At 38.9% G+C, this 26857-nt stretch overlaps 1 protein-coding gene across 2 annotated transcripts in view; it reads right to left on the bottom strand.

The window, feature by feature from the left end:
* The window catches only part of kank2 (KN motif and ankyrin repeat domains 2), a 30734-nt gene that overhangs the window by 2374 nt on the left and 1503 nt on the right, over positions 1 to 26857 (bottom strand). Inside the window, exons 1-12 of one of the 2 annotated variants that reach the window (XM_077213441.1) lie at positions 19646 to 20133; positions 19473 to 19558; positions 9874 to 9937; positions 8278 to 9663; positions 6750 to 6962; positions 6549 to 6654; positions 5312 to 6034; positions 5137 to 5224; positions 3706 to 3925; positions 2389 to 2531; positions 2100 to 2300; positions 44 to 142 (exon numbers count right to left, since the gene is read on the bottom strand). In XM_077213441.1, coding sequence (XP_077069556.1) covers positions 44 to 142; positions 2100 to 2300; positions 2389 to 2531; positions 3706 to 3925; positions 5137 to 5224; positions 5312 to 6034; positions 6549 to 6654; positions 6750 to 6962; positions 8278 to 9663; positions 9874 to 9919 — 3225 coding nt within the window. In that variant the 5' untranslated portion in view covers positions 9920 to 9937; positions 19473 to 19558; positions 19646 to 20133. Of the gene's footprint in view, positions 1 to 43; positions 143 to 2099; positions 2301 to 2388; positions 2532 to 3705; positions 3926 to 5136; positions 5225 to 5311; positions 6035 to 6548; positions 6655 to 6749; positions 6963 to 8277; positions 9664 to 9873; positions 9938 to 19472; positions 19559 to 19645; positions 20134 to 26857 lie in introns of those variants that run through there. The other variant, XM_077213440.1, reaches the window with a different exon arrangement.

Below are 26857 nucleotides of genomic sequence, written 5' to 3'. Positions count from 1 at the left end.
TATTTCGACACGTGTTAGGTGTAAACAGAGCAAGCACACTTACAGGGGAAGGCGGCTTGGCAAAATTGAGGTGCGCATACAGAAGCACAGCGATGTCATTCTGACTGGCTTCCAGAGCAATGGAGAGAGCCGTGCTGCCATCCTGTAAAACAGCAACAGAAAAGAAACTACATACAAGAAAAGCGAAATATAAAGACAAATATGAGTGTCTACAATAAAGTAAAAGGGGTAGCACTTTACAATAAGGTAACATTAAATAATGCATTACCTAAAATTAACTAATGATACATTTGGTCAATTTTTTTATTTATCTTTGTTTACATTAAATTAATAAAAATACAACATAATCATAGATAGTTCAGATTTATTAAATAATATTAACAGATACAATTTTTGATTTTAATCAGTGGGATTAAGCAGCAGGAGAGGCAAGGGAGGCACATCCTACCCAACATTTGGGGTGGAAAAGGGAGAAGGATGATTTAAAAAAGGATGTTAATAAAACTCCCAGTTATTAATTTTATGTCGCAGAATGGGCATTTCTTGTTTGTAATTTCACCACTGTAACACCATAAAATATTACTGAAGGGTGATAACAATCGTTCGGAAAACTGTGCTAAGGCGAGTCTGAGGGGAAAAAGAAGAGGAGGCGGCACATCCATAGATGGAGAAGAGAAGAGCCAATCACCCGCGATTATTTCACTTTAATCAAATAGAGTGTTGAGAAAAAAGAGACAATATCAGAGGAGGCTACCAATCATCTTAGAGACGTAATAAATGATACAATAGAAAATGTATCATCTACCTTCATTATGGAGAGTAGAGATATGAATATTTGATTGCCAACAAATTGGCGACGCTGCCATTCGAACAGCAGCTACAAATTAAAAATGAAGGAAGACCACATGCCTGACCACAAGATGGACAGGCTACAGCAATCAGCTTCCTTAAACGGCATTTAAAAGGACAGAAAGATGGATTTTTGCTTCAAGTGATAGACTAGGTCTTTGGTGTTTATGTATCATTTCACTAGAAGTGACCAAAAAAGCAATTTTAAAGCAGTTACGGAAAAAAAAAATTCCTTAGGATCTCCAGACCGCTACGATTTAGAGTGCCTCCTCTATTTTAAAACCCACCAGCCGCCACTGATTAAAATAATGTATTATGTTGAAATTAAGATGAACAAACTAAGATGAATAACTGTTTTAGAAGTATTCGTCATTGCTAGTGCAGTTAACTAATGTTAACGAATGGAACCTATTTGTAAAGTGTTACCGAAAAGTAAAAATCTTTTAAGTGGCAAGTTCTTAGAAATGTATTCATGTTGGTTTCATTTGGTTTAAAGAAAAATGTTATACCTTCAAGGTAAAGGAAATAACATTTTTCTTCCACTTTGAATAAAAAGTCAGTTAAAAGTTTTGAAATATATTTTAAAATATAGAATTTATTTTAGTTTTAAAATAAAAAAATACAAGCAACAGAAACAAGTGATAGAAGATTGCTTACGCACGTGTAAGATAACGCGACCATCAAACAGCATATAAGTTCAAAACTGCCTAATGATACTGAATGAAATGTCGACCCAGGATGAGCTATAGGATTTTGAAGTTTTGAGGGTGTTGATGGACTCGATCTACTCCATCTATGTTTTGATCATTGTTCTGAAAAACGCAATTTTCTCAGCCTTTTGTTTTGCATGGAGCTAGATTATATTTTATTAGAAGCAGAGGCCCTGTACTTTCTTTTTATAAACTGTATGTTCAGATATTCTGGTGGCCAAGACAGTTTTGTGGAAACGCTGGCGCTGGCTGGCAACTTTGTTAAAGAAAAAATCTGTCAGGGAAAGAGATAAGAAACTTTTGACCTTTACATGCCAAATTTTCCTGCATGTTGATTGCACTTTGATTTGGCAAACAAACGTATAACATTATAATATATATAATTTTAGTAGAACTGCTTCATTTTTTTTCTTCTAAGAAATAATAATAAAGGATTATGCTTGATAGCATACCACACTTAAGATGCAAAAAAAAAAAAAGAAGATAAAGAATAAAGACAGAATTGAATGGATTATGCTTGATAAACAAAGAAGTAATCACATTATCAGTGAGCGTGGCATCACAGCCTGGCACAGACAGCAGCTGCCGCACGATATCCACGTGACCGTGTTCACAGGCACACATGAGCGCCGTGGAGCCGTCATCATCACGCAGGTTCACCTGGGCTCCACAGGACAGCAGAGCTTTCACCATGTCCCCTCTCCCATGACTGACCGCCAGCATCAGTGCCGTCTGCCCTGCCTACCACACACACATGCATCAGAACAATACGGATCACACAGTGACTTACGTACATTCAAGTATAGTGATTGACCAGAAGAGGGCGCACCTGGCTGGCTTTGGCATTGACGTCGCCTGTGCAGAGAAGCTGTAGGACGGTTTGAAGGTCACTGTCAGAGTTGAAGGCAGCCAGAGCTGTCAACATGATAGCTGTGTAACCGGCCTTGTTCTGCTTGTCAGCATTACAGAGGCCTACAAAACAAGGCCAGCTGATAAATAAGAGGTACAGATATAGCTCTGTCACATGGTAAAAAAAAAGGTACGGACATATTTTTGGCCACAAGTACACTACTGTTCAAAAGTCTGTAGGATAAAAAAAAAAAAAAAAAAATTCATACTTTTATTCCGCAAGGATGCATTAAATTGATCAAAATTCTGTTTCAAATAAATATTGTTCTTTTGAACAATAATAAATGTTTCTTGAGCATCAAAGCATATTACAATGATTTCTGAAGGATCATGTGACTGGAGTAATGATACTGAAAAATGTTAAATGCATTCAAATAGAAAACAGTTCAATTGTAATCATATTTCACAATGTTGCAGTTTTTACTGTATGTTTTTGTATCAAATAAATGCAGCTTTGATGAGACTTCTTAGAAGAAAAAAAAAAATCTTACCCACCCCAAACTTTTTAACTATTCAAGTGTACATGAAACAACTGAACACTAAAATAAATGTAATCTACAATTAATTTAAAACGGTGTAAAGAACCTCATATGTTAAATATTAACAATGTTTATACAATATTATTGTTACTTTTAATGTGGTGAATTGAATATTACACTAAAAAAAATCATTATCCTTAATTTAACTGAATTACGTAAATTAAATAGTAAATTTAAAAAACTTTCTTCAAAGTAAATCACTTTATTTGGGTCAACTCAATTTAATTGAAATAGGTCAAATTAATTTACTGTAATATGTTTAACTTAACTATTACATTTGTCAAACTGCATTTTTTTATGTTGATCCAACTTAATTATTTTTCTTAATTTACTGAGGTTTAATTACTGTCAGTACCGACATTAGTATAAATATTACTCATTGAGTGAAGCAATTAAGCTCAGCCAACAACAATCATAAAGCTGCCCACAGTCTCAGCACAAGAGCACATTACAGAAACTAAGCTAAACGTCCAACATAACTGACATTAAACACTAACATGTCTTTCCCTTTACTGGAAAACACCTACAATGACACCTAATCCCTAATTAACTCTCCTAATGCAGTCCCTAGCAAAGCATGCTGGGAACTACAGATCCACTGCCTAGGGAGAGAAAAGATGTAATGTGACACAGCACGCACAAAAACAGTGTGTCAGCAGTAGTGAGCATTGCTCGGAGATGTGAGGAGCGTCACTCACCAGTTCCCAGCAGCAGATTAACTACAGGGAAGTTGGAGTGAGAGACAGTGTAGTGCAGAGCTGTGTTTCCATTGCCGTCAGCCATGTTGATGACAAACTCCAATAGCTGCGGGGAAATGGAGGCAAAGGTGTCCATGTATGCCTTGACAACTGCAATGTCAGCAGCCTTATGACAGGACACTCTGAGCCACTCCTGCAGCACGCTGGTGTAGGCCGTCCTCTGTCAACACAACACAAGACACAAACGGCTTTTAATGCCCTGTCTTGCCATAAACAGGTCATGTTCAATCAATGGAACTGAATAACTATTTTAAAGGTGAAGTGTGTCATTTCTGCACCACCCAACTGGAAATGCAAAAATAACTAGATTTTTTTGGATTTTCTTTAGAAAATGTGGGTGGTGTTTTTCCATGCACACTTTGCCACCACAATGTCGGAGCTGGAATGACAGCTGCCCAGGTATTGCCTCAAGTCTGTATGATATTCTGATCCCCGTTTTTTTTATTTTTTATATTATTTATGCCTGTCGCACAAAGAGTGTTGGACATGGTCCATGGCAAAGTTTTAGGTGGGAAGTACTGTAAAATGAGCTATAACAATAGTGATGTTTGCCTAATATTTTAAAAGCATCACAGAGCACAATGGAAATTATGCAGTTGGAGATACTGCAAATACTAGGGCCCTATGAAATCAACTTGATTTTTTCCAAAGTTCAGTTTTATTTTCCCTGTTTCTATATTTTTCTGGTTTAAAATTACATTTTAATAAACACAAAGCATGTCTAATCAATTGAATGGAATTTATATTTAATACAAATTCATTAGCAGAAAAAGGTGGTAATAAAATGAAGGCATAATTCAATTAATCTATTACAATTCAAATGAATTGAAAACTTAATTCCTTTTTGCCAAACAAAGTTGTGCACAAAAGAGCTTTACTGCTAAAATGAAACAGGGACTATAATTGTGTGATATTCCTTAAAAATAACATTTAAAAAAAGTATTATTATTATTACACTGAGAAACACATTCTACTGTACAGTAGTAATGTACTTCTGCCACAATTTCTTCAAGTTAAACCAAATTTACATTTTGAAGGGATTGTCGCGAAGACCTTTGAGCTTCTGTGTGTATATATGACATGACAATATGATAGTCTGCATTTCGATTTGATTAAGTGTACAGCCCAACTTTTGACTCAATTCATCCAAAATTTGCCATATCCTGTGACATTCCACGTTATACTGTAAATTCCCTTTTATGACTGGATTCTGAGATTCCATCCATGTTTTTGGAAATCAGACAGTTTCTAAGCAAAATAATTACATACTTCACTTCCGTACTTTTAAAACAACCTTAAATATATCTTGAAGATATTATGAACTATGGCATCCGTCCTTTATCATAATAAAAACACAACTGACGAACATACCGCTTCTTGATGGCTAAATGCATTTGGTTCGCTGAGGGCCTTCTGCAAGGTGTGGAGAGCCGTCATGAGACTGCCACTCAATTCCAGCCTGAAAAGAAGGAGAAAATGCTTGCCAACTTATATAATCAACAGTGAATCTCTTAATAGCTTGTGTCACTGATTTGAGTCAAACTACCTGCTTGCTTGTTTATTAGTGGGGGTGGTGCTTGTGTTTGCTGCTGTATCAGTGACGGAGGATATGGCTATGTCCTGTTTTGCTGAAGCATCAGTAGATTGTGAATGGGTTGCTCCCTGTTGGGAGGTGAGGTCAGCGGTTCCTGATTGGCTAACATCTTGCTGAGGTTTGGCACGGGTGGATTGTGACTGAGTTGTCGTCTGTTGAGCAGCGAGGTCTGAAACCTCTGGTTGGACATTTGAATCAGTGGCTTTGGATTGCTGCGCTGCAATGCTGGTGGATGATAACTGGTCAGAGTTTTGTGTAAGAGAAACGGCAGTGCTTTTAGAGGTATGCAGTTGAAAAACGCATTTGAACTCTGCTGACTGAACGACACCCTCCGGATGAGCCGTGGCGGTCACTGACGATTGGCTTACACAGTGCTGTATGTCTGCCTCTGCAGCTGGTGACTGGGTGACCTGTTGCTGGGTAGCTGCATCCGTAGCATGTGATTGGCTGGTGCTTAGCTGTGCTGCAGTGTGATTGGCTGGTGGCTGGGCAGTGCTTTGCTGAGGTGTTTGGGCATCTGCTGTCTGAGAGGTGGGCTGCAGGATGCAGGAGGTCACCTGAGATGGCTGTGCCGCAGAATCCGGCAGTTTCTCTGTAGCCTCGTGGTATTCGCTTGCATCACTCTCATCTTCTGAACTTTCCGAGCTGCTCTCTTCAGAGGATGTCGATTCATACCTGCAGAGCACAATAGTGATGTTTTTTTACTAGATTGCGGCAAAATACTCACATAAAACCCTCTGATCTTATAAAATGGATCCTAAATGGATAATCTAAACTATAGATGTGTGGTTCCTGATAGAAGCAAAGGTGTTGGGCAGCTAAATAATAGATTCTAAGAACTTTGGAAATTACACATTTTGTCTTTTAGTTTAATCTAAAACTTCTTAAGAAGTTTAAAGTTTCCAAAAACCATGAGTAATTAGCACATCCACATTAAATTATCCACAAAAAGTCTGAATTGAGTCTGAATGCGTAGAAGAAAAAAAACTTAACCAAAATGTCTGAGGAATATTCTCCTTAAAGGGTCATGAAACCCTCTAGTAAAACTCCTTTTACAGAGCCATTTTGTTCTTTCGATTGTCACAAAATGTGAGGTGGAACAATAGATAGTTCAATGCTAATACTGTTAAAACACGAACAACTGCAACATATCTTGTTGTTTATTTAATAAACATAATTTTGTATTTACCCCCCATTGACTCCTATGAACTGCAGGTTCTTTTTAGTGGACGGAGAGCCAGGTTCCCCATCAGCCTTTCTCTTCATGATTGACCTCAGTGTGGACTGAGGGGAGGCTGGACAGTACAAACAAAGTGGACATTGTGAGAAACACCACTAAATAAATGGAAGATGTCTGACTCATTGTTTTCACCAGTTACTCAAAGCGAACCTGGTTTTGATGGATCGATTTGGATGTCTTCTTCTGATGGTTGCTGGTAAATATCTCCCTCATTTAGCCGTTGGCAGACAGAAGCCACTTGGCTGCACTTTGTCTCCATAGCGGTTGCCTGGTTGGTCACTGGCACTGATTTGGACACTTCGCTTCTCAAGACCTCCCGCACCTGCTTAGAGCTTATTGCAATGGGAAACTCACGTGGTAATTCTGGAGGACAAAACAGAAACAGTCTAAATTAGCACAACTGCTAAAATAATTTAAGGGATTTAAAGGATGATTGTTTGATCTGTGGAACACAAAAAGAAGAAAAAAGTGACGGAAAAAGAAAGAAGTATTTTCAATACTGTGAACGTGAAAAAGAACATGGGTCTAACTCCAAAAGTGACAAAAAAGCACAATAAAAAGTAGTAGTCCAACTGACTTAGAGTTAAAAATGAAATTCTGTCATGTTTTTCCAAACCCTTAAGACTTTCGTTCAAATGAAGATCTTTTTGATGAAATCTGAGATATTTCTGTACCCTCCATTGACAGCTACGCAACTACCAATTTGACGTTTTAAAAAGTTCATTAAGAGATCATAAAACTAATCCATATGAATTGAGCAGTTTAGCCCAAATTTTCTGAAGAGATCGCTTTATTTGATAAACAGTTTGAATAAAGGCTTTTATTCACATATCAACATATGTTTATGTGGGAGGGGAGACAAGACTTTGAGCATGCAAAAAACACTGACGTAATTTAACGCCATGCTTTGTGGTGCCTTGTTTTAAAAACAACTTTAACATATAACAAACAATAACCAATCCAAAATGTAAAAATACAGCTTTAAACTTTGTGTTCATTTAATTCAGCTAAGGACACGCTGTAACGTATCTTCTATTGGTTACACGTCTTCACATGATAAGAATTAGTCAGAGTTCACCAAACTTGAACTTCGCAATGCTTTGAAATTCACATAAGCGTGCGTTTCCGCGGTCCCAAATTCACTTGTGTGGATGAAAGTCAAAGGAATGAAAAGTGTAGAATGACTGCTCCTTTATGTGCTATTCTGATGTCTTCTAAATCCATACAACCCCTTTTATGTAAGTATTAAACCAAATTATTTTGCATATTCAAACTGGCTATGCCATAGAAAATGGCTATCAACCAATGAGGTTTAACCCTTATTACTTTTTAACCTAGGCACATTGTGTCTTCCATATCTGAATATAGGTATGGTGTCAGAACACTAATATAGGGTATAATTAGTATTGATCACTTTCAATATGTTTTTATGATGCTTTCTTTGTAATTTCAGGAGCTAAACAGTATCTATCCCAATTTACTTTCATTGCATAGGAAAGAGCAACAAAAATATTCAGCATCTTTTGGTGTTCCATAGAAAAGATCGATCTGTTTGGAACGACATGAAGGTGAGTAAATGGTGAACTATCCCTTAAATAGTTAAAATGGCACCCAAAAATTTAGTAATTACATTTGTCGTGTTTAGGTTGTTTTCAGTAGTGTATCATTTCATACACACCCTCTGCTGCTGGGGACTCTGCATGTCTTCTGTGGGGCCCCTCCGGTGCAGACACGGGCTGAGCGGGAGAACTGCAACTCTGGGCTCTTAGCAGCTTTCCCACACCCACCACTGTGGGCTGCTCCAATGTGTACACTTGGATCCCCACGGTCCTCTGTTGATGAGGTTGCTGGGTAAAACTGACAACAGTGTGGAGACCGGCACCAGCCTGACCCTGCTGCTCCTGCCAGCCGAGACTAGTAGCTCTCACTGCATGGTCTACCTGAGGGGAAAGAGCCTGTCTCTCTCTTTGAGCCCCTTCGACTTGCTGCTGAGCGCTCTGTAGCTCCTGCATCGTTTCCCTCAGCTGAACTTCTAAAACCCCCACCTTAGTCTTGAGTGCTTCAGTTTCAGGCAGAAGCCCCAAGTCTTCCTCTCGCACCCATACTCCTACATGACGATAACTCCTTTCTTCCGCCTCAGGCCCCACACCGACTGTTCGCACCTCCCGCTTTGCACCCGGACGAGCTCCACCGACAATTACCGTCTCCTCGATTTCACATCCTGAGTCCTGGAGGGAGCCCGGAGTGGTAGGTGAAAGACTCCCTGTGGCTCTGTTCGAGGCTCCTGCCCCGTTTCCCGCCTCCTCCTCGGGTATGTCGATATAAAGGTCTCCTCTTGGACGGCTTCGACTGAACCCCAGCGTGTGGCCCAGGAATTTCTGGCTCTTTAGTTGCACACTGAGCTGCCTCTTCTCTTCCTGAAGCACAGAGATCTTCACTTGCAGCACTGGGATGGTCTTTACCTGCTCCTCCAGCTCCCGAATCTTCCGCAGGGCGACGGCCATCTGCTCCCGTACGTGCTGCAGATGGGCAGGTGTCGGTGAGACGGGTGTGGACAAGCCAGAGCTAATTGGCGTATAGGAGCCACCTCCCTGGGCACGATTGAAGCTGTGAGCACTGGACAGGGATGTATTGGAGCCGCCAACGCTGCTGTGCATGCTGCCCAGGTTTGAGAAACGACGGCCATCCTTCTCCTCCTCCAGCTTGCGGCGAGCATCCAGCAAGGTCTTCTCCACGCGTGCCGTACTGAAGTTGGGCCGCTGTGTACTGTGGAAGCCTGGCGCACAATAGGAGTATGACGAGTGGCGGCTGTCCATGCTGGCGTTGGAGCACAGCGACTCAGTGGAGGTCCACCAGGAGCCCGTGTAGCCGTAGCCTCGTGGAAGTGAGCCGTAACGTGGGCGCCGCTGCACTGGCACCTTCTTAATAGTGTTTCCTTTCTCAATATCATTGACATACTTGAGGAAGTCCAGGTCCAGACGGTAGCCGTAGGGGGTCTCTACAGAGTATGGAGCCTCTTGTTCCTTCCCGTGCAAGGAGGGGGGCGCCGGGGGGTTAATCTTCCCTAAGGACAGAGGAAACAAATTTAAACTGCAGGAAATCTTAGTCTAATCTCAGAATCAGACAACAGGAAAAAGAATAAACTTTACGCTATGATCAGATCAAGGATTTACTTTACTAGTTAGTCTCCTAAGTGCGGATGAACTATAGGGAAAGGATAATACAATCACAAAATACAAACAATACATTATGTGCAGAAAAAATTGGATCTTACCAGGAAAATTGGAGTCCATATGAAGCACCTGAGCCATGATTGTCATTCACCAGCCAATTCTCTCCTGGATAAGAGAGATATTGTTAGCATTTTCCCATTGAACTCATGAGATTTATGGCCAGCTTCTAGACCTCACTCAAAAATCTTTAAAGTTTCACTCAAAACTCCAATACCAATGAAATCAAAATTGAACCTTTTTTACGGAATATTGCAGAATTTCTTATAAATGATTTATACATGCACTTAAAAAAAACACAAAAAAACTGCCCTCGTGAATTTGATGATTACTTGTTCACCGGTGCAAGAGTGGAACAATACCATTTCCCCTCCAGCAACCTGTCATTCACATGAGTAATACCAAACAATAACAATCCAACAATCCAATCAATTCCCGATGTACAAAATCAAGTCCCACCTGTAGTTTTTTACCTAATCAGATTACTTTTCAAGTAACTAAATTCACAACAAAATATCTGAGTTACTTTTTCAAATAAGTAACACGTTACTTTGTTTTCCCACGTACTGACTGACAGCTCTTCTGTCCTCATAATGAGAGAATTGTAAGTGCAGAGGAGTTGTGTGCGCTGTGTAAACATGATGGTTACTGTACTTCTAGGCTAAATGTAAGTATTTACTCATCTCACTTGCACAAAAACATTCTGTTTTTCTCAAAATGAATAAAAACAGTGAAATGCAAACACGGAATATTATGCAAACCTACAATAATAAAATGTTAACCAACACAAATATACTTTATGGATTTAATCTCACTTTATAACCAATGTCGTTGCTGCTGACCTTCGATGATCCAATTCAAACATACTAATAAGCAAAAATGACTTTAGATAAACATCACATTTGTGTTTAATTTAATTTCGAAAATTAATAGTGTTGAATTTCTTTAGCAGCAGAGCTGAAGGGTTTTTTTGAGCTGGACCCTCTACTCTACAGGTGTGAATTTTGCATTTCCTTCAGCCTGAGGCTTATTCAGATCACTTTTGGTGTAAAATGGCCCAAAAATGGATTAGCCAAAAATATAACCTTTTTGTTATTAAAAATCAAACAAGCAAGCCCAGCTTAGATAAGGAGAAGTAACGCAAAAGTATGTGACACTTTACTTTCCATAAAAAGTAACTAAGTATCGCAATAACAGTAGTTACTTTTTAAGAGAGTAAGGCAATATTGTAATGCATTACATTTGAAAGTAACTTTCCCCGAAACTGGTCACAATAGGGAAGAAAATACGGTCCCATGTTATATTAAGTGGATTTAAGTATTATGTACTTCATTGAAAAATATGTACAATGTACTTATTGTGTTCATGTTGTATTGTAAAACACTTTTTGCTGCTATTGATGTGTGATACGGGTAAGGTTAGGGGCTGGTGTGGTGGTATGGGTAGGTTTAAGAGTGGGTTAAGGTGTAAGGGAAGGGTCAACAGTGTAATTACAAATGTAATTACTAGAGGTGGGCATAGATTAATTTTTTTTAATCTAGATTAATCTCACTGTAATCTTGGAATTAATCTAGATTAATCTAGATTAAAATGGCTCATTTGAATTCTGCCGAAGGCATTCAGAATGTGTGCTACCCAAATAAATAACATTGCAGGTAGTTTGTAAGGGGGGCAGGGGTGGAGCTAGACTCTATGGGGGTACAGTGCTTCATCTTGGGGCCCTCTGCAACCAAGTAATTTTAAAATTAAAACCGTAAAAAAAAAAAACGTAAAAAATCTGATGAATGCATATGTAATAATGTGTCACTTGTTGAGCCAAGTAAGCTTATGTTAAATAAAACACAAAGACTATCTCGTTCTTTTCTTTTTAATGCGCCCGATTTATATTTTCTCTCCATTTTCGAAACCATTCTCTACATTATACATTCACACCTCACGCCACACACTGTACTTCTGAGGCAAGTAGGCCTACCTTATACACCGTTTCAGTTCATATGACTCGCTCCAGTTCACGCGCTGGCGCCTCTGTGTCGTGATTATCTATTGTCTGCTATATTTACTTCTTATTTATTAAATCCAGGTAATTGGTTGATGAAACATTGATTAAAATTAAGATAGAATTAATACAAAACGAAGTTCACCTTAATGAAAGGCTTTGTGCTTTGTTTGAGGTCTCTGTGAAAGTTTTAAAGCAGTCTTTCAGTGCCGCTTTCAGAGCGCTCACATCCGTAACGGGGACCTGTCACGTAACACTGTTTCCCCTCATAAATGCGTTCACAAAAAATAAGGCAAATTGAATATTTTATGTTCTGTGGAGAGCCAACCTTACTTCATCCGGTGGGTAGTATTACTTTTTGTACTTTTGCCACCTAAAAGTTAAAGTTTTTTGTTTTTTCCGTTACGGATTTGTATTTCCCTCATATTAAATATAAAACGCATAGACTAATATTTTTCTAATGTCTAGAATCCTTTATTAAGGGAGTATGGATAAACATACGTTTCAATATATTGGTATTAAATGCCCCCTACAGTGCAATTCGGCTAGGTATACATCTGCGCTAAAATATCAAGGTGAAAGTCATCCTAGCTTGCGTAGGCCTAGTATAGACTCAGCTCCCAACCCAACTTTGAGAATAGATTGAAGGCGATATTTTTTTTATCACCCGATAAGAGTCTCACGTTAACGCAGCACGTAAACGCCGATAACGGCCCACCACTAGTAATTACATACATTAATTACAGCTGTAATTACATGCAGCTATTTTTAAAATATAAGTACGACATAAAAACATGTACCGTATGTACACAATAAGTCCATTGTATCAAATTATTAGTTTCAATGTAAGTGGGCTTTAGACTGTTCAGTTTCTGTTTGTTCCTTGTTCTCTTGTTTGGAGGAGAGGGGAGTAAGTGGGGAAAGTTTTCTGGCAGGCGACAACAGAAGAAAGAGCGTCTAGTTACAGCCTTATTAGGAATCATCTGAATACACTCTCTGTGATTCTCAGAATTGAGGTACTGTAAAAAACACAGGCACTATTGCTCTGCCTTTCTCTCACACACTTTTTCCATGATTTTTATCTCCCTTTCTCTCCCTTATTTTTCCTTACTCTGTCAGCTGATGATCAGGAGATTGCAGCTGACCTCTGCCGGCTCTTTCTTCTTCCGCTCTCTCAGTTGCCTATTGCACCAGAAGAAAGGAAGTCAGCCTTAAATCAATTAGATAAAATTAAACTGATGCATTACACGAATATGCATTTCTATAACTGTTTTTTTCACTATCTTCATCTGGCGTTTTATGTCTACTCAGCATTGCATCTTTCATAGCTAATGTGCCTTTTTGCCAAAGATTAACTTTCTAGGTCATTAGTTAGTGTGTGTGTAGGGGACGGCAGTGCCATGGGCTATCTCTGTTCTCAACATTAACAACATTTTAGACCACAGAATTGGGCTTCACATTCATCTAGAGAACTGCTGACTGCTCCAGTCATTTCAGTTCATAATGGGAAATTGCTTCACCCTTGCTGCCTCACACAAATCTTTCCCCTCTTTCTAATCTCATGACCCTCTCCGTCTGTTTATATTCTTGCCTGTTTCAGGGGAAAAGTAGGGCATACGGAAACTGACTGAACTGATTTGGTATTTTGTAGATCTTAAGTCGACAAAATGAGCACTCTTGCCCACTATCCATTTACATACATTTATACATTTAGCTGACGCTTTTATCCAAAGCGACTTACAATTGCTATAAATGTTAAAGGTCGCACGCCTCTGGAGCAACTAGGGGTTAAGTGTCTTACTAAGGGACACATTGGTGTCTCACAGTGGATTCGAACCCGGGTCTCTCACACCAAAGGCATGCGTCTTATTCATTGCGCCATCACCACCCCAAAAGCATGGTTGCATTGGAAAAATTCCCTGAAATTATCCCACATGACTCTCCATTCTGTGTGCTTTTGCTCACTTTCTTACACTTGAAATCTCACGCATTTAACAGGCCTCTCAGCTGCTTCAGCTGTTGTATTTGTTTTCTCTTAATCTTATTGAGGTATTTCTACCATTCAGGGGTAATATGTTAAGAACAACAAATATACTCTTTTTCACTGCAGTTTCACCTACCTCATTTTAAAATGTATCAGCATGTAATAGTCATGAGGGATAATTTCAAGGAATTTTTCCAATGCAACCATGCTTTTTCAGTGAGTATGGTTTCAAAGGGTTGAATGAATGATGAATAGAGTTATACTTTTTGGAAAACATGTTTACTAAACAATTGAGATGTCCATAAACAGATAAATATATATAATATTTATCATCATTATTTCATATTTATTTATTTACTAATGTTTAATGTAACACATTACATACTTTCATTAAAATAGAGATTTTGGGGAGAAAGGTCCCTTAATTTAATGTAAATGACAGGAGTCAATGCATAATGTTTAAAAAAACGGCACTTTTACTGTTAATGAACATCTCAAATAGCTATTTCCACCTGATTTAGCTAATGAAATTAGTTTTATGGTTTGTTGGTTTTGTTTAGTGATGTTTAATAATATTTCTGACTTGAATAAAAACAGTTAATTTAGATTTTATTAAAACATGCAGAGATGCTTAAAGGTGCAATGTGTAAAAATTTTGAATATCTATTAACGGAAATGCAATATGACATCCATAACTGTGTTTTCAGTGGTGTATAAAGAACTTACTTAATAAACCGTAATGTTTTTATTACCTTAGAATGAGACATTTATATCTACATAACCGTGGCCACCCCCTTCTATGAAGGTCGACATCATAGTGAAGTCATGTTTCTACCGTAGCCGAACGCGAACAAACAGCGCTACAGAGCGTGTTTCGTCACTACCTTGAAAGAGAAGCCACAGAAAGCTAGAAGCTAGCCATAAACACCGTGAGTAGTGACTTTTTCATTGTCAGTGGTGTACGGTGTATGGTGTACAATCCAACTACGTAATATGTAGTTGGATTGTTTCATGTAACTTAGTTCTTCTCCCTCGCTGTGTTATGGCTTTGCTATGTGGGGATAAATGTGCTGGTTACGTTCGTGAGACAGCTGATTAGTACTCTTGTCATTGACCGTAAAACAGTAACGTTACAGGAATCACCAACCCGTCGATCGCGGTCGACAAGTCGATCTTGGAAGTATTTTAAGTCGATCGCGAAGAGTTTTCAAAATCAGAGAAAAAAAGCCTATTGTGTGTAGTAAATGGTGACTAGGGGATGCAGAGGCGCGCGCACTCTTACAATCATGCCATTTTTGCCGCGCGCACCTTTGGGCTCATGCGGACGCGTCGAGTTTAAACGAGGCTTTACGCTATAAATATATAGTTGCATAGTTTCATGTGGTTCTTCTCCCTCCCTGTATTATGGGTTTGCTATGTGGGGGCAAATGTGCTGGTTACGTTCGTGAGACAATTAAGTAATTACTATTACAATATTACGTATTAAGACCCTTGATCCTCACCTGACTATGGCTTTGTAAACTTTATCCATGATGTGGTTTATAATGGACTGTGGTACAGAAACAGTTACAATGTTACACACCCTTGGCTTACTCTGGCTATTCTCTTTTGTCTCAGACGACGATATGTTTGTCCCATTTTAGCCACCGTAGCTTCTTCGAAAGGGAGGGGTGAGCAGTGGGCTGAGCCCTCAGTGCAACTCGCAGCCGAACCGCTAGATGTCGCTGAAAATCAAACACTGCACCATTAAGTGATCCATGTACATTCTGACAATTTTGTTTCTCGTTTTTGTGACTATTATTCTGTTCGGGAAAATGAGGAACAACTGATGAGTAACAACTGAAACACGGTTTTATGTTTGGTTGACCAATCAGTGGACAGGGGTGTTTAATTCCCACGCATGTAGAGATCGAATATTCAACCAGTTTATACATTTTAGTTTTGTGTTTCCATCTGGTGAATTAGAACAAAGTGGGAAACAAACAAAAAACATTTGTTTATAATAATGAGAAGGGTCAAATATGTGATAAATGGTTTTGAAGACAAAAATGAGAAAACAAATCATCCGAAGGTACACAGACCTCAAGTCAACAGTATCTTAATTAGTGGGTTTTTTTATTCCCCTGCAACAGCCACAGATGAATGTTGAGTACGCTTGAGAAAATGTTAGGGTGTGTGTGTGAATGTGAGCGCTAACACACAGATTTGTGAGCGTACGTGTGAAAAGTGAGTGTCAGTGTGATGCTGACAGGGGGGCGGTTGATAAGCCATAATTAGAGTCTCCAGTAAAGGCACACAGCATGACAAACATCCAGCCCTCAGCAATGACGTACAAACTTCTGTCTCTTTCACTATGTTACAGACACCCTCTCCTCCAACCAGTCTCTCACTTTTATTTCTCTGCTCTACTATTATTCTAATATCTTCATATTTAGAGTTAAGATTTGTTAATGCTACACTTTGTTCCGAAACATGCTGTGCGTACATTCAATCACATTGCATTATACATTTAACTATTTAATCGCAGCCTTTGCGATTTGGTAAATCACACTTAGCAATATCCAAATGTCAATTTTATTTTGATTAATCATTCAGCCCTAACTAGCATACATAGCAACATGTTAAAAGCCACTCAGAACACTTTATCAGCCGCATATCAATGCTCTAGCAACCAACCAGAAAACTGCAGCACACCAACAGACTTCAAACCCCATACAACACATTAGCAACCACATAGCAATCACATAACTCCTTAACTCTTTCTTTCCCCACCAGCGTTTTTAAAAAATTTGACAGACAAATTTTTCATGGACCCGAAAATATTTTGTTTTATGAATATCTGACCATGCAATATATCCAAAAATAAATAAACAAAAAAAATTATATTCTAGCTACTTGCATTCTTTTTTTGATCAAAAATTTAATGTGGGTAGGTTTAATAAAAAATCTAAATTTGGAGCAGAGAAAATCAAAATCAAATCAAAGACTACATTTGGATCGGATTTAGAATGATCAAAACACAGATGGAGTCGATCGAGTCCATCAACACCCCCGAAGGTTCACAGTCCTATAGCTCGTTCTGAGTAACATTAGACAGTTTTGCTTTATATGCTTTTTAATGTTGATGATTGCGCTATTTTATAATGTGCATCAGCATCTGCTTACATATCCCTTGTTTCTGTTTCAGTTTCGCCTGTGTTTTGATCCGCAGATTCACTACTTTTTCAGAAGATGTGTAATAGCGCCCCCTATCATATAACAGTGAAAACACGAGAAGTCAGAACATTTCTTAAAGTCCCCCTGTAGTCAATAATTATATCCCTTAAAACTCATCTTTGATCACCAAAATTACATATTTAAACGTTTTTTCCTTGAAAAAAAAATCTTCATGGCTTAAAATAGCTTGAATGTAACTCTACACCCTAGCCTCATTTAGTATACGCGGTTTATTGAAGAATTGATCAAATTGGTCTGATTGGTTTCAAAGTAGTTTGCGACGTCAGAAACACCAATGATTTCAAACCACGTTTTGGAGAGTGTCTTTGGTTCACAGCAGTTTTAAAGAGAAAATACTCAGCAATGGTGACTGACTTATGAATTTGTACATGGCACATTAAAGCACATTACGGGGGAAAGAATTAACATTACGAAGGCAAATTTTACACAGGGCCATTCATATTGCATTAAGTCAGTCATTGTCTGAAAACTAGTGTTCCTGACTCTTGTCGTTTCAGTGCTGTGCCTTATGCTCCCAAACAATCTCCTTCTCCAGCCCACCACGTTCACCCTCCGCTGCCGAAAAACAGGGCTTCATCGGCTACTACTGCGCAGAGGCATGCGTGCATGTGTGGTGGTGACCTTCCTCCTCCTCTGTCTGCACATAAACACTGTCCTATTGAGATGACGGTGAACAGAACACAGTGTGCCCCCCTCCCCAGAAGCGCCCTGCCATTTCTCAGTGGCATGCTGATCTCTACCCTCCTCCAGAAGGAATGCGTTGCCCTAAAACCATGCCCTTCACTCATACCTCTCTCCCAACTTCCCTCGCTTTACATTCCAGAGCAGCGGAAGTTGACATCACCTGCCACCAGGGTCTCCCCCACCCACCGCCACATTATTAAGATTAGCAATCGAAGGAAAGAGGATGTAGGGAAATCTTATATCGGCCCACATTTGGTGGCTAGTAGGAGTAATTTTACCATGTTCGTGGAGTCGGGAAAACAGAATTCCTCAAAGCCCGTTTCATATTATGAAAACATGTCAAGGAGAATGTCTGGTCATTAGTTTCACTCAAGCGAGCCTTCTGAGGAACAGATAAACATAGAGGGGTTTTTGGGTTTGATGATTCAAAGGTCCCTTTATCACTGTGTGAATTTCAAGGTCAGTTCCCAACAAGCTGCTTCACTTTTCTTGGCTATGACGTGGAATTTGGGATCCTTATCTACAAACCAGGAATAAATTGACTCCTTAAATTCAAGGGAGCCGCTTGAGTAATTTGTATCTTGTCTAAATACAGCACTTAGAGTTAAAGGGGAACTTGGCAACTCTAGCCATTTCTTCGCTGATTTTCACTTTTGTTGTCGCATATTGTCTCAACGAGCTCCCCCTACAGCTGTGAGGCTTATATTTCACAACACTGTTGTAAAAAAACTCACTTGCGGCACCCTCCTCCCCTTTCTACCGCTGCTCATGTGCATTTGTTGTTATCGGAGCCGGCAAACTTTATCGTGTCGAACTATGTCTACCGAGGTGTGTAATACATCATACACAGCATCATATGGCGTGTGTGTTAATGTCGAATTGCTGTAAAGCAGTTTGTGTTTCTCGCTCGTTCTCGCTTCTCACGAGACGTCCTCTTTCCAACTTACCGGGACGTTAGTCCCCATGTTGCAAGGTTGGTTTTCCGCCTGGGAACGTAGGGGAGTGGGGAAAGTCACCATTCTCACCAGAACAGGTTATTAAACCATCCAAATGATTTCTAAACGGTTTTATTAAGCTGAAATAGTTGTCAAGTTCCCCTTTAAATAATTGACTGTAAAGGTCTGTGCGATATTCCAGCCGTTCACATCCTTTGGCGTCATACATGTGATGCTTTGTACATTTCGTTGAAATCTTACGCACATGGCATCCTTTAGCATCAATATGAGACGCAGAACCCAAGGCGTCATACAGGTGACGCTCGTCTAAATCCAACGCACATGGCATCGTTTAGCGTGAATATGAGACGCAGATCCCAAGACGTCATAACCGTACCCTACCCCAGACCTAAACCTAACCATAACGGTGCGTGTTATATTGACGCTAAAGGATGCCATGTGCGTAAGATTTCGACGAAATGTCATATGGCGTCACCTACATGACGCCAAAGGATGAGAATGCGTTGGATATTCCAGCCCAACTTACGCTAAAAGTATGTTATATTTCTTCCTGCAACTTTTGCATTTTGTCCCCATCCTGCTGGCAAAATCCAGCAGGTAGAGATCTCTCTCTCACACACACACACACACACACACACACACACACACACACACACACACACACACACACACACACACACACACCTTGTTGCATTTGTCACAGCAGGCAAAAGGTTTCCCTGCTTTCCCTTGCTCTTGCATACAACGGAAAAACATGAATGCAAGAATGCAGGACCTCTAACTCACTGTGCTGCAATGATGGTCTCTCTTCCCCGACCTCCTCGCTCTCCTCTTTCGATTCCTGCGACTCTCTTATGGGTGCCACCAAATTCCTGAAGGGGAAAAAAAGATGATTTATTTAAAGAACAACTCAAATTGTGACTAACGCTGGCAGATTCTTTGTATGATTTCGGTCGCACCCTTCGTTTTAGACCCTCAATGTCATCTCGAACACCAGAGAAGCCACTCCTCACGACTGCTGATCCAAAAAAGCCTCTTCTGTGAGAGACTAATTCGTCTTGGCTCTATCATCATTGCCTACCACCACAACACACCCTTCATAACCCGTAACCACAACAACATGTTACTTGGCATTCTGTCCTGAGCCTGGGAAAGCTTCGCGCTATGAGCGAAGTTTTTTGGTCCGGAGTCCTACCGAGTCAAACCCAGAGAGACAGACACACCCCTGCCGGACACACGGACGGCACCCAGAAACATTCCAGAACATCGTTGACATTCCCAAACTCTCAACAGCAGGGCTCAGTGGTTAAAACTCTGTGGTTAAAAATCTACATGACTGGAAAAATATCCTCAAAATCATTTATTTTCTGGTCATCTAAACCATTCTGAAGTGTCAAGTGCACGTTCTTCTGAAGCTCAACAATGATCGAAATGCATTTCTGCAGTCTTAGTGGTGAATTGATATGTTTTTATAGAGTAACAATCTCAAAGTGGGAACATTAGGTTACATTGTTCCAACACTTTTGTCATGCCAGTATCTAGAGGGAGAAAGAAACAGAGCTTTATACAGAAGTGACAGCCAAATCACAAAGAGCCATTCATTCAGCCTCAAACTCCACAGCTGGTTCTAATATAGTGCTGGGAGGAGCATGGGGAAGAGAGAGCTTGCCTTTAAAACACACGTAATGCTTCTCATTTGGCCACTGCTGAGAAAGTCCCATTCTTTCTGGAAAACAAAGAGAGAATCTTACTGTAATCATAAACTGGTTTAACGTGCGGTTTCTTTTTCTGGATGTTCTCACTACTGGTTTACGAGTAAATATGGACTTATTTTATTTGTCTTTGTTAATTTATTATTATTTTATTTTTTTGTGGTCAAACAGTTTAAATTTTTTTATTCAAAATCTAAATTAAATCTGGAAATAAAAAGAGTTTATGTAATGAAACAAAAATTTAACCCCTTAACTGTCAACCCCCTTTTTGAGCATAGACGTGAAAATGCACCATCCAAACTTAAATGGTTGTAATGCATTAATGCTGTGGAATACACACCTAAGGTTGGTCTCTTAATAATTTACTCTAAAATTGATATGAAATCAATGCCATATGTCTAACAAAGTTATGTTCCAAGTTTGACATTCCAATAAGATTTTGTTTAGACGCTGTACCAAAAATAGCCACCGGGTGACACCTATATTCCATTGAATTTATTTATGCGTTCTCCTGTAACAAATTAATAAATATATGTAACAATATCACTTCTATCACAAAACAGTTGCCAAATATGGAACCTTGAGTCATAGAACTTTCCGACGATATGCGTTTTGTCAAGATTAGAAAAACTGTTGAATAAAAAATAGTTAAAATATATTTTTTATATGAAAGGCCACTAGTGGGAGGAGCACGCTAAAAGCATTTAAAGTTCAATATCCATGGTAACGCAATGTCAGATTTCAAAATAGTTTTTGAAATTTTGAGTTAAGCTTTCGAATGACAATTTATGATGATTGCTAAAATATGTGCTATATAGACCTTATGCACCAGAGAAACGAGGGCGCCGTCATCTTTAGAATATTGTCTTTGAACTTCCGTTTTTGCGGTCGCTCTGTATATTTCTATGGCATCGCTGTCCAGGAGTAATTAGCTGGTGAAGTGGATTTACTTATTGTAGAGTTAACAAAAGTTATCATGAGCATTGTAATGTTTATCATAAGCATTGTAAAGCAGATGTCTTAACAAATGTCGACCGGGAATTTTTTTACGAGCAGTTCATTCATACCTATGCAAGATCGCTGTGAAAATACAGACCGGAAGTCAAAAGACAACGAGCGCAGCGCTGAAAAGGGGCGGGGCTACATAAGGTCTATAGGCAATAAAAAAAGAGTGCCAAGCACATACGGTGTAGGTGACGCAGTGAAGGGGAAGCAAAGAAACATTATGATATGAAATTAAATTGAAATTTTACACAAACCTATGGAGTTCATGCAGCAAAGAAAACACGGGAGACTGTGGGGAGAACCAAAATACTAAGACATTGTTAATTTTAAATGTTCACTGTAATTGTTACATGATCACATTGTAATTTTAAAAAAGATAGACACAATCATCCAAAAGATTGGGGTTGGTAAGATTGAAAATTCTCTTAATGCTTATCAAGGCTGCATTTATTTGATCCAAAATACAGTAAAAACAGTAATAATAAAATTCTTAAATAATCATTGAAATACTATTACAATTTAAATAACAGTCTTCTATTTTGATATATGAAATGTAATGTATTTCTGTAACGGCAAAGCTGGATTTTTCATGCTCAAGAAACATTTCTTATTATTATCAATGCTGAAAACAGTTGATTTTTTTCAGGGCTTTTTGATCAATATAAAGTTCAAAATAACAGCATTTTTACAGCATCTTTTGTAACATTATAAACGTCTTTACTCTCACTTTTGATCAATTTAATGCATCCTTGCTGAATAAAAGTTTTCAATTTCTTTCATAAAAAAAAAAATCTTACTGACCACAAACTTTGCAATGGTAGTGTAATTAGCAAAAATAAATACAAATAAATCTAAATCAATTTTTACTAGTGGTCTCAGACTGTACTGTACATACAGTAGACCGCACTGTATATCATGTACATGTATCATGTCACAAAACATACTGTAACGTGATTTTTAGTGTACTTTAAATAAAATCGTGGATAGTGATTTATTTTGAATAGGCTAATCATGCACATACAACAATAGCTAACTTTACTAGTGACGCTCAAAAGATTGACACCTAAAAACTACACAATTATGTCTAGTGCCAACAATACAAATGTCCCCTTCCAACCACACATGAAGCCATACAATGTCAAGCACATACTTAACAAAATTTCACAGCCTTAAGATAGAGGAGGGTGATACTGTGCACTGAACTATTTGAGGGTAGTTATAAGGGTAACGGTCCATTGAGAACCGTTGCATACGTGTACGAACAGCACATGAGTTCAGGTTCAGAAGGAGTTACAGGAAAGGGAGCTGCAGTTCCCCAAAGACCCAGAAACTAGTCGGTCCCTTCCTCCCAGCCGAGGAGTAGCGGAGACTTAAAAATGAGGGAGGGAGAGAAAAAGAGAAAAGATTACAACAGTAACAGAGTACAGCAAATTTAGCAGGAAGGAGAGCAGAAAGACACAAAGGGAGTAGGTCCAGTATGGACACCAGGAGAGGCTAAAACAGCAAAGGGTGATATTTAAATGGAAATGTCTAGACTCTAGAGCAAAAATACTTTAGGCAAAGGCAGCTTTGAGACTAAGAAAGCCAGTGTGAGTCATTTAAAATTCCATTGGCTTTACGTTTTGTGCTCTTTGCTGACCATATGCGGCAAAAAAAAAGCACAGCAGGACAAAATGAGGCTTAAGGAAAACTTAACTAAGTCTCAGATAGGGGGTGAAAAATGCTGCGATCAGAACAGAGTCTCAAGTCCGTCCCAATCGCGATTGTATTCAGGGCATTCCTCTGACCACTCAAGAAAACATACGAGACAAAGACGGAGCTGTGCCGTGTCTTTGAACTAGTCTTTCAACAACTCTTAAGGCCCGTTAACACCGAGAACAAGAACTATAATGACAATTATATTAGCGTCTACATCAAAGGATGATAACGTTATGTTTATTATAAGCTTACACTATGTGTGCTGTAGTTTTGTCTATGGCACAGTAAGACCAGGGTCAGAAAATAACTTTTCCATTAAGCAGCAATATTTGCCCCCTGATGATACTGATATATATATATATATATATATATATATATATATATATTATTTTTTTACCTTTGTATGCGCAAATTTTTATTAATGGTAACAGTCTAAAGTAGTCTGATTGATTTAAAGTCCCCCTGTGGTGAAAATCAAGCTTTTACTGTTGTTTATATATGTATATGTGGTGTTTTTAATATGCTTTGGACAAACCATGTGCAAATTCACAAGTCTACAGCATTGCTGAGCATTTTCTTCTTAAAACTGCAGTGAACCAAAGACAGTCTCGAAATCGCTGGTGTTTCTGACGTCACAAACTACCTTGTAACCAATCAGATCAACGTGTGATCGTCAACAAGTGGATCTCTGAGCTGGTGTGAGTGAGTGGAGGCGGGCTAATTTGCATATTCATAGAACCACATATAGTAAAGGAGCCAAGGGTGTAGAGTTACATTCAAGCAATTTTAAGGCATGACGAATTTTTTCAAGGAAAAACATTTAAAAATTTAATTTTGGTGATCAAAGATGAGTTTTAAGGGATAAAATTATCGACTAAAGGCGGACTTAAAAAATAACAAAAAGAAATATGATGGAACATGAGCAGATCTAATTGTAATGCCACAATTAACACTTTTCATTCATTTTCACATTTCACATTAATCGCGAGTCACAATAGATTTAGTTTAATTGTACAGGGCCAATTTTTCCCCTATTATCTTGAATTTAGGAGGCATTTTTGTTCATTTCTGAGGCCTTGTTAGACTAAGCTGATCTTAGAGGAATACTTCTCCATTGGTGGTCCAAAGCTGTTGTTGTGCGAACAGATCCTGTTGATAGAAGAATAACATGCAGAACTCTATGAATGACTGCGCTCTTGTTTTAAGGACGTTTTCGCTGGGTTAGGTGTTATGTAACGGACCTGCTATCCATGTGTATATATGGGGTGCATCAATGCTCCAACCAGAACCTTATGAAGAATTATGACCAATGCTGGAAAGCGTCCACATGCCCTGCACACACAGGGCTGTTTTTTACATTAGGGAGTGGTATGGAGAAAACGACGGCATCTACAGAAACACCACGGCCTGAAGCCAAAGCTTAAGGTCCAGGGAGGGGCTTCTCCCCGCTCACGTTACCGCCGAAGCAGGAGCAGAACAAACACACTTCGCGAAGCCATTGGTCATTGTGCTGACCTCTGACAGGAAACGGCCTGCGGGTGGAGCTGGGCAACAGGAATCCCCACAGACATCCAAATTTACCCCTCTAAATGAGAATTAACGGCAAATTCCTGCGAGACCCAGGATTACGGGTTATGGAGAAGCTGGGGGAATATAAATGCTTAAAAGAAGAAAGAGACAAACAAAAAAGACACTTTGTAAGTGTATAGTGTCATGCAGAAGCAATAAGGTCATGAGTATGTAAGGGGTGGCGATTCATCACTGTGGTCGGGACAGCTGTGGTGGGGAGAATTTAGGGGGTTAGTCAGACTCTACTCGCTAATGTAAACAGAGTAAGGGAAGCAGATTTCACGGGGAACATTCACAGCCTCGGCCATTTCCAGGATCAAGCTCTCTCGTGTGGAAACCAAACTTTTTCAGAGTGCAACTGTGGAAAACATCCTGACAGAGCTGAATATAACATTACTATGAAACGACGAGTGTGCCTTGAAAGTCTCGAAGTTTGAGCAGAAGCTTTGCTAAAGAGTTCATTGAGACTTTCTAGGTTAGACGAGCAGCAGCACACACCCCAGAACACATGTCCCACACATGAAGTAGACAAACACTGAGACACACCTTCACTCTAGGGACTCAAGTCTGTTCTAAAATTTCCACCCTCGCCTTCAGATTAATGTCTTCTCTGGATGAGAATGCTTCATTTTCTGATAGGCAAAAGAAACTTAGACGCATACATTGCACAAAGGTGCAAGTTGCTCCCAAAATTATTTGTGCAATCCGCCATATTACAACATGTTCTAAATCGATTATGTCTTAATGTCGGCATGCAACGGAAGTTGCGATTGTCTTTTCTTCCCTATTGATATGTATGAAACCTTCTTGAACAAGAAAAAAAAAATGAGGGCGGGACTTCATCCTCAGGTAATCGATTGGATGGTTGTGGTTTGACATTGCTACGATGTCATGTAAGTGACAGGTTGTCCCGCCCTCGCGCCAGTAAACGCATCATCAGAGAAGAGAAGAGATTAGCTGCAAGATGGAGGGGAAGTTTTTTTTTAAGAATGCGAGGGTAAATGAATTTTAAAAAATGTGCACGGAAAATAAACAATGCAATATTCCATGAAAAAAAATACATTTTGATTTCATGGTGACCTTAAGCTAAATGTAACCAAAACTGGTTTTTTTTTTTTTTAAATGGCCATGTTTTACTCCACAGCAGACACTATAATATTTGGGCAAAAGTTGCAAATTGTAAAATTGAGTTTAAAGTCACAATGTAACGGAATAATGTGTAGGCTACATACACGCACACACACATACATACATATATATATATATATATATATATATATATTTGTATAAATATATATATATATATATATATATTATTTATATATACACACACATATACACATTAATCCTCCATACACAAATATATAGTATAATTTTTCATTTCCTATGCCAACAAGCATGTTTGATTTAAATCATTTTAGTATTGTTAGAAATTCTGTGAACCTTGACACAGCTATGGTTTGTGCCGCATCATTCGTTTGGTGGATGGGGATTGTACTGATTTTGGTATTGAATGAGATATGTGATAAATTGTTTGAGTCTAATTTTAGAACAGGGACAAAATATACAAATGTGCCTATAGGGTTACCTCTAACTCATTTATAGTTATGTTTCTGTTGATTAATGTGCGCTGTGCCTGTCAAATAAAGAAATAAAATAAAAAATAAACATTCAGCAAACAGAATGATGGTGACTGTTTGCATACTTAATCATTTTTGCTATTGTCTACAATGAATTTAACTTCACATTTAAAGTGACAGACAGATTTACACACCTATCAAGCAGAATACTGCTTGCTGAGGGGAAGTTAAAGTCAACGTGACAAGCCATAAAATTGCTGAGGATCATTTTTAGACACAAAAGGCTGCCCACTTTTGCAAAGATCCATGTGGGCTATAGAAATAATGTTTTTTTTTAGCTTCAAAGCATCGGAAGCATTTCCTAAAATACCTCAGGAAAACTACAAATAGACATAAATGAGAAGACAATTGCTGCCATATAAGTGACTATAAAGGCTATAAAATGAATGTGGAGAACAAACGGGTGTCTTGGCAAATCTGAGCACAGTCAGAGACATGGTCGAGTTAATTGGTGGATATTTGTCTGAGATTACTGTAGTCTTTACCTCAGTAAAAAAAAATTAGCAATGCTGTCAAAGAGAAACCAATGAGATCCCATTTGTGATTT

This window comes from Siphateles boraxobius, unplaced genomic scaffold (genome assembly GCF_051911475.1).
Source record: "Siphateles boraxobius isolate OS27281-9 unplaced genomic scaffold, OSU_SipBor_1 66, whole genome shotgun sequence".
In the NCBI taxonomy this organism is placed as follows: Eukaryota; Metazoa; Chordata; class Actinopteri; order Cypriniformes; family Leuciscidae; genus Siphateles; species Siphateles boraxobius.
The sequence above is the reverse complement of the archived record's forward strand: the minus strand, read 5'-3'. Positions and strand labels throughout refer to the sequence as shown.